The sequence below is a fragment of the Enhydra lutris genome, unplaced genomic scaffold (genome assembly GCF_002288905.1).
Source record: "Enhydra lutris kenyoni isolate GAN:26980312 unplaced genomic scaffold, ASM228890v2 scaffoldscaffold1, whole genome shotgun sequence".
Lineage (NCBI taxonomy): Eukaryota > Metazoa > Chordata > Mammalia > Carnivora > Mustelidae > Enhydra > Enhydra lutris.
In genome coordinates, this window is record NW_019154085.1 from 40,477,311 (window position 1) to 40,489,996 (window position 12,686).

The 12,686-nt window shown below is 45.2% G+C and overlaps 1 protein-coding gene across 7 annotated transcripts in view; it reads left to right on the forward strand.

Moving 5' to 3' along the window:
• LOC111150366 (eukaryotic translation initiation factor 4E family member 2) overlaps nucleotides 1-12,686 on the forward strand; it is a 30,833-nt gene that overhangs the window by 14,223 nt on the left and 3,924 nt on the right. For 2 of the 7 annotated variants that reach the window (XM_022507973.1, XM_022508255.1), the window contains 3 exons: nucleotides 923-1,075; nucleotides 1,173-1,309; nucleotides 3,054-3,319. In XM_022507973.1, the coding sequence (XP_022363681.1) occupies nucleotides 923-1,075; nucleotides 1,173-1,309; nucleotides 3,054-3,126 (363 nt within the window). In that variant the 3' untranslated portion in view covers nucleotides 3,127-3,319. Of the gene's footprint in view, nucleotides 1-922; nucleotides 1,076-1,172; nucleotides 1,310-2,590; nucleotides 4,561-8,092; nucleotides 8,171-12,686 lie in introns of those variants that run through there. The other 5 variants (XM_022508176.1, XM_022507822.1, XM_022507905.1 and 2 more) reach the window with 5 other exon arrangements.

A 12,686-nucleotide genomic window follows, 5' to 3' on the forward strand; every position in this document is an offset into this window, starting at 1 on the left:
GAGATACTACTGCAGTGTATATGTGATTGAAGTGGGTAAAAAGTGAGCTGGAGTAGCTGGCAGTAGCTGGAGGCCCAGAGCTGAGCTCTGTGATCTCTTTGCTGTAACCCATCTTCTGTTCTGATGCCAGGGCATTTTTTTGGAAGACAAATGTGAACACATACATACACACCCAACTATAGGCCCTACGCAACTCTGCATTGCTCTCATTATCTTGCTCTCACTAACCCTCCAGGCCTCATCTCCCAGCATGCCCAGGCCTTCCCTTCGGAGCAGCTAGCCTTCTTCTTTGCATATCTCCCTGACACACAGCCCCAGTTTGTACGCAAACGTGTTTTTCTCGATGCCTGCAGACCCTTTGCCTTTTTTACCTAACTGTATGTCCCTCAAGACCCAGGTTAAATGTTTCCACTTCTTGAGTGTTTCTGTCTTGTTCTTCTTTAACTCAGTGTATCTCTGTTACAGCAACACTTGTCAGACTGTACTGCCGAGATTAATTTTCTTGGCTTTCTCCTCCACTAGACTAGATCTGGTAGAGACTGTGGCTTCACGTCTGTATGCTTGAGACTTAGTGACACTTGGTAAACTTCTAGTGAATGAAGCGAGGAATGATGTATGTTTGAAATCTGACATCACTTTATTTTGATTCCAAAGTAGTTTGACAAAAAGAGGATTATTTTTAAAGGGTCGGTTTAGCCATTCATTGTTGTGGCTGATACCAAGGAATCCCACCTTGTTTTTCTTTTTTTATCATTTTTTTATCTCCCTGGTCCTACCACCGTTTTTCGTATAAAGTTGAATAACTGAAAAGTGACAAGACGTCTTAAGTGTTCAAGGGATCCTTGGCTTTTTTCCTGCCACATACAAAAGTAAAAGACCGGCAAAACCACATTTTAACTTTAATGCTTTCTCTCTTATACAGGATGATGCAAATAAAAATGGTGGCAAGTGGATTATTCGGCTGCGGAAGGGCTTGGCGTCCCGGTGCTGGGAGAATCTTATCCTGGCCATGTTGGGGGAACAGTTCATGGTTGGGGAGGAGATCTGTGGGGCTGTGGTCTCTGTCCGGTTTCAGGTAAGCTACCCCATGGGCAGGTTTGGTTTCTTGTGTTGCCTTTGCTCTCCTCACTGCCTCTGGTTTGCTTTGACGACTCCTTCTGTTCCTCCTGTAGGAGGACATTATTTCAATATGGAATAAGACTGCCAGTGACCAAGCAACCACAGCCCGAATCCGGGATACGCTTCGGCGAGTGCTTAATCTACCTCCCAACACCATTATGGAGTACAAAACCCACACCGACAGCATCAAGTACGTTTTGGGGGTGCTTGGGGGGTATGTCCCTAAGCTTAGGAGAAGTAGGTCCTTAGTTGGGCCCGGAGGAATACGGTCAAACAGGAGCCAGACTTATGGAGAAGGGACAGACCAGTCTTCCCCTCTAGTGCTTTTGGCCACTCGTAGCAGTTCTTTGCTGGTGAGGCTCCCTGCCCACCTACACTGTGTGGCACTTTGTATCAGAGAGAGCCCTTCTGCACAGTCCCAGTTGCGCTGCCTGGGCTTGCTTTATTTGCACAGGCTGTTGTGTCTTTCATTCACTAACCACTATCTTAAAATGAAAGACAAAGTGCTCTTCGTTTTCTTGCTGTTTTTTAAGATAATTTTACTGAACGGTCAAGTCCTCCTCCCTGTCTGCCCCTCACCCCACTTTTGCATGTCTTTTTAACCTGTTAGCGTCAGTCTGTTTTCTTTGTCCTGGGAAGTTGACTTCTTAATGGGAATGAAGACTCCCACTTTCCTGTGTCTATAGAGCTGAACTTGTAGAGGAGGGAGAATAGTGTGGTTGTGAGAGCAGAATCTAAGGGGGAAGCATGAATGCCAAAGTGGGGAAGGAGGCTTTGTGATCTACCTAGGACTTGGGGTAGCTAGAGTTGAATGTCCACAAATGAGAATCACTGGTTGGGGTTGCTCCTTCAGTGATCGAAGCCATAAATAAATTCAGGTTACTGTGAAGAAGTTGTGGGGAGTGGCTGTCAGGTTTTCTCAAAACTGGAGGGAGAGCTAGCCAACTAGGAGTCGGGACTTTTAGGTTTAACTCTTTCCTTTGACTCCAGTATCAATATGTGCCTTTGGCAAGTCTGTGCCACTCTGCTTCAGTCTCCCCATCTGTAAAATGGGGGATAATAATACTTTACCTAACAGGGTTGTTGCGAGGCTGATTTAATCTTTGTAATTGAAGGTCCTCAGGTGGAGAATGCTCTTATAGGATGAAGTATTATTACTGCTATCATCGTCATCATTAGTAATAATATCATCATCATGTTATTCTTATTAGAGACTAGTGATGAGCCCAGCGATGCTGTTCAGCAAGGGAAACTTTGGGAATCTTTTTCCCATGCATTCACGGAGAATGTTGTGGGTGGAGTTGGCTTAAACCAGCTGAGTGCCAGTTTGTTACTGGGAACACTGCCGCAGGAGTTGGTCCGTAATCATATGGCTGGCTGTGACTCACCCGGAGCCACCAGCAGTTTATTAGCCAGCCATGGCCCCGGTTGCTTGCCGTAGCAGTTCTGAGTTAGCCTTGTTTTTCTCTAGGCAGATTTTCCCATTCTTCGTTCTGGGAGAAAATAGTTTCTGCCCTCCAGCCAGACACAGTCCAAGCTGGAGGGGTCCACACCACTTTTTCTAGGACTCTTATGTTCAAGGTTCCCAAATGCCCTCCATCCCCCATTCCCCTCAAAAGCAAGCTTTCACCTGGATAGGAAAGGGAAAGAAGGTATTGTTCAACTCTGCCCTCTCCACTGTTCTCACTCTCTAATACCCTGAGGCGGTTCTTCCTGACTTTTGTAGAAATGGGTGAACAAGTCCTTACAGAGTCTAGGAGAGCCCGTGGGCTTTGCCTTAGTCTGCTTCTCGCTGCTTTATCAAGAGATCTGCCTAGCACTCCAGCCCTGCAGCTACAGGGACCAGAAACCCTCCTTGAGTCCCAGATGCTACTTTCCCTCGCGTCTCCCTCTCTTTCCTCTCCCAATGTGCCCACCTTTTGCACTTCCACTAGAATGCCAGGCAGGCTGGGCCCCCAAAGGCTCCTTTTTCAAAACCTCTGGAAGCCGCGGTTGAATGTGCCATGACCCTCTCCCTCTCTGGATGGCACCATCATTGAAGCTGGCATCACCGGAGTCTCTTGTTCTGTTGGCGTGCTACCTGGAAGATCCTTCTGTCCCGGACAAGAGGAATTGGAAGAGCATTTTATGTTTTAAGAACAGGCTGACACGCAGCAGCTTCAACAACAGCTGAGATCACTTAATAAATGGTGCTAAACTAGCTTGTCTCATGCTCTCGCTCTTTATGGTGCATCAAAGAAGTGGCCTTTCGGACTGACTGTCACCATATTAAGGAATGGCACAGACTTCTCCGTGGAGGGCCATCTGGGGAATGCAACCTCATTTCCATAAGCCCATTGTAGTGTCACATGGTATTTTGTTCCAGTTCTGCTGAGGTCTGACATAATGAGGTGACATCTCGCTCTCAAAATGAGACCCCATTTTCTGGTACTTGAATTTTAGTTCCCATCTGGTCACGGTGATGACTAGACCAGAGTGATTTCTGATTAGAATTCAGCTTGAAAGTCTGTTAAGGTTGGAAAGGGGGATCCTTGGCCTTTGCTTCGCTGACTTTGTTTGCCTTTACTTCAAAGAACTCTCTTGCTTGGAGGTGAAGCCCTGCTTTTTTGTCTGTGTGTGGCTATGTGTATGTAGTTTCCTTGCTTTGTGTTAACAGGGTTTTCTCACTGTGCCAGAGCTGCCCAAGCCACGAGCTCTCTGCCAGCCTTCTCCCTTCTGTTTTCCATTTAGAGCCAAATCCTCTTCCTCTTTGAGCTAGTCCTGCTTGCGAGGTTTCAGGGTTCTAGCCCTTCCCTCTCTCCTGATCCCCAGGGTTGTTGTGCATCAGGATCTGGGATGGGGAAGTGTCTTCGTCCTGTAAGGTTTGCTCCTTAGGGTATCAGACTGTACTGCACACCAGCCCCTCAGATGCTTTGTGGCTTGGCTTATACGCACTGCAGCACAGCCTTCAGGCCCCTGACCTGCATGTAGGATTTCAGCAGGTCTCATTACTCTAAGTTTTCTTAGGAGCTCCTACCCAAACCAGAAGTAAACAATTTTTGCAGAACTCTAGGTCAGGTCGCCTGATTGTGTCTTGAAGGTGGCTGTGGGTGTGATGTGGAGTTTTCCAAAGTGGCTCTTCCATTTTGGCAGCAACACCCTGCATTTCTCCCGTCCAGATTGACTACCAGGCTGCACATGGCCCGGGATCTGACAGAACACACAACGGGGCTAGCACTGAACATTCTGGAGGTGTTTGTGTGATTGTTTCTCTGTTTATCGCCTATCCAAAATTGGTTGAAATACCTGGAAAACAGGAGATTTGTTGGCATATGGAAATGCCTGTTCTCTATGTTTTCAGCATTTGTCAAAGAATTACCTTGTATGGCCTTTTCCCTCTTGCCTTCCAATATTATGTTACATGTATTGACCTTGATTGCCGCTATATAACTAGTCCAGGAGATGAGCTTGATGTCACCATCCAGAGTAAGAGTTGATCGGAAAGCACCAAACCCACGCGGAGGCCCCTGTGATCATTGCCAAATGTCAACAGAAATCAGAGCTGTTCTGCTTTGTTCTAGTCCTTGTGGCTCTCCCACTGGAGATTGATTAAGCCCAGGAGCAGCACCAAGAACTTGAGAACTCAGGGAAGTGAAGGAAGAAGGAACAGTTCTCCCCCAAGTTCTTTGGAGAATAGGGCTGCTGGAAATAGTGAGGGGCATTTTTCTAGGAATGGCTTCAATTTCTCAGTCACATTTCTCTACCTCGCTGTATCAGTCCAGTTTTCAATGTCCTTTTTCAACTGTTCGGTTTTTCCAGCCTTTCCCTAATGATGCTGCTTGTGGCCTTTTCCTGCTATACTCCTAGGTGGGCTGAGGCCAGCGCTGCTGCCTGGTGAGCTGCTTCACTGTAGAGGGGATGCCTGCCTGCTGCGTCCTACTGTTCATTGCCAATAGTTCCGCCCCCTGAAGGGTGAGCAGGTCCCATTGAGAAATGGGAAACCTGTTCAATTGAGTGTTAGCTCAGGTGCATGGCTCCTCTTAATGAGACCAGTCGTAGTTGAGATTTCATAGGTTTGGGTCCTTGCAAACATCGAGTAACTAACTGTATCCTCTTTTGAGGAGAAATTTCATAACGCAGCCAGACCTGCAAACACCAGGGCATCACCAGGATAGAACCTGGCACAGAGCTACATAAAGCACCAGTATCTTTTGTGAGGAAATTCCTCTTTGGAACAGTCCCATTGAGTTCCTTTGTGCATCTGGCCTGGAATGGAAAAGGGGAAGGCAGGGCCAGCTTCACTCAGTAGGCCACAGCACTGGGGAGTCTGACCACACCTCTCTGCACAGGAAGTTGAGGGTAGGTGTCTTCTCCTTATTACTTTATTCTAGAAGAGAGATGGATCAAACATGGAGACTTTGCTGTACCACATCTAGATTTCATTGTATTTGAACATTGAACTTTGTAGGCAAGAATCAGCCATCCCTTCTCCTATCTTGTCTAAATCAGAGTCATAGCTTGCTGGCACTGAGTCACGCTGGCAGAATTGCTGGCCTGGCTTTGCGTTTATGAAATGTCCCCCCATACTGATGTTTAAAGCAAAGAAAGCCCAAACTAGCAGGAGGCTGAGCTCGTCCATGAGGATCAGGTGCCAGCCAAGTGCAAGGCTGTGACCCAGACTTTCGGCAGGGTGGGAGAGCAAATATGATTATACAGGAAGTGAGATATCTGCTGTCAGAGTTTATTTCCTGGTAAGTGAGCTGGGACAAGAGTGGTCTCTAAAGGACTCTTTGTCACTCTGTCATTTGAATCTGTTCAGAATTCCCTATAGGCTCTGTTAATCTCGGGGCAAAATAAATTTATTTATTTATTTATTTATTTATAAGAAACTCCATTCATATGACACTTCTAACATTTAACTTGTTCTTTCTTTACCTTTAAAAGAAGCAAGTTTTAATATTACCTAAAATGCCTGAGATGCCAGATGGAGAGTAGCTAGAAAATTCACACCTAGCTCTAGGTGGTTGACTCGCCTCTTAGCCAAGCATTGGCCTACAAGAGTAGGAGTGATTATTCCAATGACTGTGACCAACTGTTTGATTTCCACTGAATCCATGTGGGGAAATCTCTGTACCCAGATTCTTCATGTTGAGGTTTAGCATCTGAAGAAGATCCTTCTGAAGAAAATGGGAGGGCAGTTTCATACTGGAATGGATTAGAGGGAAACTCTGAAATCTGTATTTCGGCAGGTTCTTGACACAGAACTGCTCTGTTTGGACTAGTGTAGGCCTTTCTGGAAACAAAAGGATAAATGAGACAAAACTTCAGCACAACCATGTAGTTTCTTGTTGACACCTAAATCGCTCAAAATAGAATTGAAATCTCACAGTTAGAAAGAGAGAGGGGTTTCCTAGGCCGCTGCCCAAGCGTCGGACTTGCTTTGCCCTTACCTTCTTTTGGAATGGAGAATGAAAGAAACAGCCTTCTGATGTCACTCATGGACTCAGGAAGTTCACCGCATCACCGCCTCTCCAGAAAGGGCTGTGGAACAGATGTCTTGCTGTGGACATGGAGTTTGTGAATTGACAAAGACTGGCATGCTTGCTTGGCGGTCTTAGATTTTTCTTCAATTCAGTTAGCGTGTATGAGTAGCTTTGATAATACTCTCTGGAGAAACCATCAACCACAGGGTAGATCATTAACTTATAATTGCTGCTGCTGTTCAAAAGAGAGAAAAACTAATGAAACTGGTATAAATATTACCCGGAAGAAGGACTTTGTCATACCAGGTCTCTGTATTTAATACCTCCCTATTTAAAAAAAAAAAAAAGAAAAAGAAAAGCTACCCATAGAAGGCCTAGTAATGAAGTACATTCATTCTTTGACCATAATACTAAACTTGCAGTGAGTGACATAATATGTTGTCACCCTAGGTATTTTCATCCCTTTAAATTGAGGGATTTTCTATTTAGAAATACGAAATTACCCGTTATATATATATATATATATATTTGCATATATACAAATTTATTTATTTATTTATTTATTTATTTATTTCCCAGGGAACATACCAGGCACTTTCTCCCTAATGGGGCTTGAAAGTAGCTAGGGCAAAAAGGTAGGACATCAGCTCCTTCGAGGAAACTCAAGGTGGTTTAGGGCTTCAGGATGCATGGGAGATTTTGTTTTCTCCTGTTTTTTTTTGGCCAGGGTCACCAAGGGCTTGTTCTTTGTGAAGCAGCACCCAGAAAGACTATGTATCCCTCGGTCACATTTCTTATCCCTTCTTAACCCCAATTACTAAATTGATTTAATCAGCATGAAAGTTACGAGGAACATTGATCCCTAGAATGTTGAACTGTGACCCACACAGTTTAAAGTTTAAGTAATAGTTACGTGGGTATTTCCAGAAACAGATGGAACCTGATACAACTTTGGGGTGTGAGTTGAGAGGGGTCAGAAGGTTGGAAATGTGAAAGCAGAAAAAGTGCTGTAGTTGCCTCATTACATCACCAGACGTCATGATGCTGTTGGGTACCTACCCTGACCCCCAGGGTGAGACCTTGTGAAGAAAAATAGTTTCTGCCACCTGTCCTCATGCCCTCAAGGCAGAAAGCGCCGCTGCCCTTTGCCCCGGTGATGAGCGGTGTCTCCAGGGATGGTTGAGCTTAGCTCTGACCTCAGTGGCCCCCTGGTAGACTTGCAGCAACAGGTAGAAGGACTGTGGCAAAGGCTTTAGGGATAGTGAGGGCCAGACTTTGCCAGTGGAGCAAGCTGGGAGTAGTGCCAACTGCCCCTGAGAGGAGCTAGCCACCACTGCTGATGTGAGTGGAAAGTCTAGGTGGGGAGCCTTACCACTGGGCATCCGGTACTGGTGGGTTCCACACGACCTGGAGGTATCTACAGTGGGATGTGGGGTTATCGTATCTGTGCTCTTTGTTAAAAAGCCCTTGACCTGAATGTGCTATTGTGTTTTTTGTCTCTGGTTTGCCAGGGCCTGGGAGGAGTTTCATGGCCTGGTGAACAGCAGCGGCCGCTGATCGGACGCTCCCCTCTGTCTCTCACACTCAGGGTAGGGCCTTGTCTATCTTCTCTGTAACCTTGTGACATACCTCTCGGCCATAGGCCCCCTCTCTCCCAGGGCTTGCCCTCTCCCCATTTACTGCCAGTCTGGCTTCTGCCAACATGGAGCCTGCTCCGACCTCTCATCTTTGACTGACTGTCACAGTCTCACAGAAAAGTACTGAGTCCAAGACCCTGGAATCGTCCTCACTGGGTCACCTGTCTCCTGGTGAACCTCTGCTAAGATTGTTTAACTTACTATATATATACCCTTTTTCTCATTTGGAAAAGTGAGGTTCCACTGTCTGAAATGTCTCCGATCTCTTCCAGTACCATTTCATGATTATAAATGTGCCACAGACCCTTTGTCTTTTGCCCAGACTTGGCCAGTTTTAAGCCATCTGGCAGTGTCCTGTGACTAGCAGGGCAGTTCCATAGGCTCCAGTGTGGGTTAGGGGAGAGGAATACACAGAAAGACTATGTACCCCTATGTTTATGTTTAGACTATGTTTACTGGTGGTGTTTGTCAGTTGTGAGCAGTGATAGATCCCAAGGGTTTCACAAGGAGAGTTAGCTGAGGTAGGTGCCGGGTGTGCTATCGCTGGCCCGTCACATGCTTACTGGCAGGGAGAGGCCCTGGGACATTGAAGGCGGGGTCAACTGACACATTCACTTTAAGAACATTTGTATTTCAATTAAGAGAGTGCCAAGTCCATGTCTGTCTCTTTAGCAGAGGGAACTGGGTCAGTTTATTCTGAATGAGAGGACAGTATTTGCATGTGCCCGCCCTGAGAGCGTATTCCTGGACATTAACTGCCCCACCATCCCTGTGAGAGAGAGGATTGCTAAAATTGGACCAGAACATGCCAGCTGTAGTAGCTGTTTCAGAACTCTCCCTTCCCAGGAAGGACATGAGGCAGTTTCAAGAGAAGGAGACCTGCATGCCTCCGATGAGCAGGAAGAGAGGACAACACTGAGGGACAGAAGCAGGTGGCCTTGGGTCTGAGGACTTTGTGGAGCTGGGATCATCTGCAGTTTAGCCGTCCTGGCATGCCTGCGCGTGTGGGTGATACCCCTCAGGTCTTTTTTAGTAGTTTAATTCCCTTATCATAAATTCAATTTTTAGATATTAGATTTTTTAAAAGTTACATTTTATTTTAAAAACTTCTCTGTAAAATATAGTCAACAGAATTTTGAAGTGGCTACTAGTTTATACACACAGGGAGGGGTGAAAAACATGCCTGTGCTGTAATGTTGGCTACACTGATTTGCAGGATAAAAAGTCAGATTTCCAGAGGCCTGGCACTATAATGGAATTATTTAATAATGTTACCATGTTTGATTATTTCTAGGATTTCTTTTTTTTCTTGGTTTTTAATATCCCTAAAATCAGGTTGCTTACTGTGTATATGATAAAAAAAATTTTGACATAGTTTAATTGGCAGTGTTTACTTAGAGTACCTAAAACTATGGGCTTTTAAAAAATCAATAGCATCTTATATTCCATGGGGGGGGGAGGCTTTAAAATGAAACTAGAATAGTCAGTATGGGAGAAAATTTAAAACTATTCCCTCCCCTTTGCTAACACTGAATCCCTTGGGAAAGATACCTCTGAATTACCTCGGAATCACATGTTTCATATCATTGCTGTTTTGCAGTCTCTTTGTTCTTTCTGTTGCCCCTGTATCTTTTTTATCTGGCAGATGAAGAAAGCACTTCATGAACACCTCATAATTTAGGTGTTCTTTTTTTTTTTTTTTTTTTTTAAGTGGGTTCCACACCCAAGGTGGGGCTTGAATTCACCACCCTGAGATCAAGTCAGATGCTTTACCTCCTGAGCCAGTTAGGTGCCCCCTAGGTGTTCTCCTTGAAGCATGGCCTTGGGTCTGAGAGGACTATTAGTGTCTAAATGAAAAAAATCACCTCACTTCATTGTCCTAAAGACCCGAAAAGGACTCCATATTTCATTCCTATCGCCTCACCCCTGGAAGAGGTGCTCTGAGGCTGTGTACCTCCAGCTCATAGCTTCTCATCCTCTCCACCTTTTCTTCTCCCACTTCCAAGTAGACCATGATCTGGGGAGAAATAAAAACTGCTATGTAAGTAAATTCTTTTTTAAAGTAATTCTTCTTGAACCACAAATACTTCTCTTCAGTTTATCTGATATTTTATGCTATTACACATAACTGCTAATGTTCTAGAACTGTTTTTACTTGATCTGCATTACAAATCAGTATTGCACTTTTAACCATGGCTTCAATAGAAGTCCCGGTTAACTGCTGGGGGATGATTTAGGGTTACTTATATGTCTGGCCTGGCATGCGCAGAGCAGTGATCTGTGTTGTTGGGGAATGGAGCTGACACTCAGTGGGAGATTAGAGATTGAAACTTGCCCAACTGAACCCAGGAAGGGTTTGCAGTCTTATTTAATATTTGCTGAGGAAGAGAGGAGGAAGCCAGAGCTGGCCTGGGGTGGACAGCTGACAGAGAATGTTCCTCTGAAGACTGTGTGCAGGCTGACTTGTAATGTACCCCCAGATGGCTAGATCCCAGGTTGCCTTTGAGGCCCAGAACCACTGAACTGCCCCTGCTGGGCACGAGCACTGCCACAGCTTCCTACAAGAACAGAGAGGCATTCCTCTGAGGAGCCAACCATCTTGCTTCTCTGTTGTGTACCCTCAGGAGCCAACCTCTGCCTCAGCTTATTCTTCCCAGAGCTGGAACTTGTCTTTTTCTCTAGAAGGATGAAAATGGTGATTATGTGGAGGCAGAGCAAATTGGAAACCTGCTTCAGAGTATTTGGGGAATAGATTTGCCCAGGATGCTTGGGAATGTGAAGTTGGAAGCCAGTTTGGTTAGGGCACTGATATTTCTGAGACCCCACTATCAGGACAAAGAATCATCAAGTAGAGAACGTCTTTCTGACTTCTCTAGCCTCGTGGGTCTTTTGGCTCATGTGCCCTGATGTGTAAAAATCCTTGGGAATAAATTAAGATAGAGTGGGAAAATTGATGTCTGAAAGCCCCTTTAAATCAGTACACTTGGCACAGTCCCCGTTGCTTATTTTACATAAATTCACAGGTGAGGATGTAAAAATGTTCTTATTTCCTTCTAAAAGATCTGTTGTATCATTTAAAACAACAACGACAACAACAGAAAACCCTTCCTGGTTGTCCATGCAGCATCACAACATTGCTAGGTGGCTAGAGAGGCTAACTTTTAGGAGCTCACTCTGGATTTTCTAAATTATAGTTTGCTTTTAAAAGAACAGAAGCCCATCTTTTATTAAAAAAAAAAAAAAAAAAGGTAAAAGTTGCCTGTGACCTCTGCCACTTCCTGCCTTCCTCCTTCCTTTCTCTGTCTCCTAATCTCTCTGGCACTACAGCCCTTGGGTGAGGGACGGAACCTCGGATTAGTTCCCAGCTGGTCTGAGGTGAACACGTTCTTCAGGCTAAATTTGGCAGCAAGCTGTTCTCAGCCCACTTTTTTTTTTAGAGGAGCTGGACCAGAGCCACCAGTTGCCACCAGCCTGTCATTGTCAGGAGGAGCCTGTCACCTGTTCTTGTTGCTCTTTGTTTTCTTTTATATCAAACTCTGGAGAAGCTCAGCTAGATTTTCCTGGCTCCTTACTCTTCTCCCCTTTTCCGCATTACAAATAAGCTTTAGAGTGATTGTGCTTTCTTAGATTTTCTGACCCTGAAGAGATCTGTGACAATAGAAGTACTTAGAATAAATAGTAACTACCTGGATAGGAAAATATTACAGAGCTCTTCAGTTTACCTGCCACAGAGAGAATTTGTCTATGGCCCAAGCCCAGCACAGTACAGGGACTCTTCCAAGAGATAACAGTGACCTGCTTACAGTGATGACTTGTCCGGAAAGTTCTTTCCTCTTCATCACTAAACAGATGAAAGGGCTGGGTCGAGACACTTGCCTGCCCTCTCTCTTACTCCAAGATAAATCATTCTCCCGCAGTCAGAAAATCCTGTGATGCTACCATCCCACACCCCGCCTTTCTATTTACTCATTTTATTTCTCCCTGCTGATTGACTTTTGTGATCCAGTTGCTCTACGGGGATAGATGTGGCATCAAAAGAGAAGAAAGGGAACAGAGCAAACCCTTCCTTCCTAATCACTTCTTTTGTTAGTAGAGCGCTTTTCTGACCCCAGGTCTCAGTGGTACATCATTCCCGAGGGGCCTCAGAAGTCACATGCACACATCAGTTATGCCTGCTTTTCTGTTTTATAATCAGAACTTCCTTATTCATCTTTTGCTAGCTACTTGTGGCTCCTCAGTGGGATCTGTCCTTTTGAGAGGGCTTTTAAAAAGATGATCACCCCATTAAGTTTTTCTTTGTGTGCGGTCTTTCCCTCCTTAGATGGAAATCATCAAAATGCTCAGTAGCTATGGTTAAATGAGCTGCATGGTCATATATGGCCGTTATAAAAACACTAGTGGGCTGTTGAGAAGTACCTGCACCAGCTCTGTTTTCCCCTCTCAGTGCACTCGTGCGCAGTCATTCTCC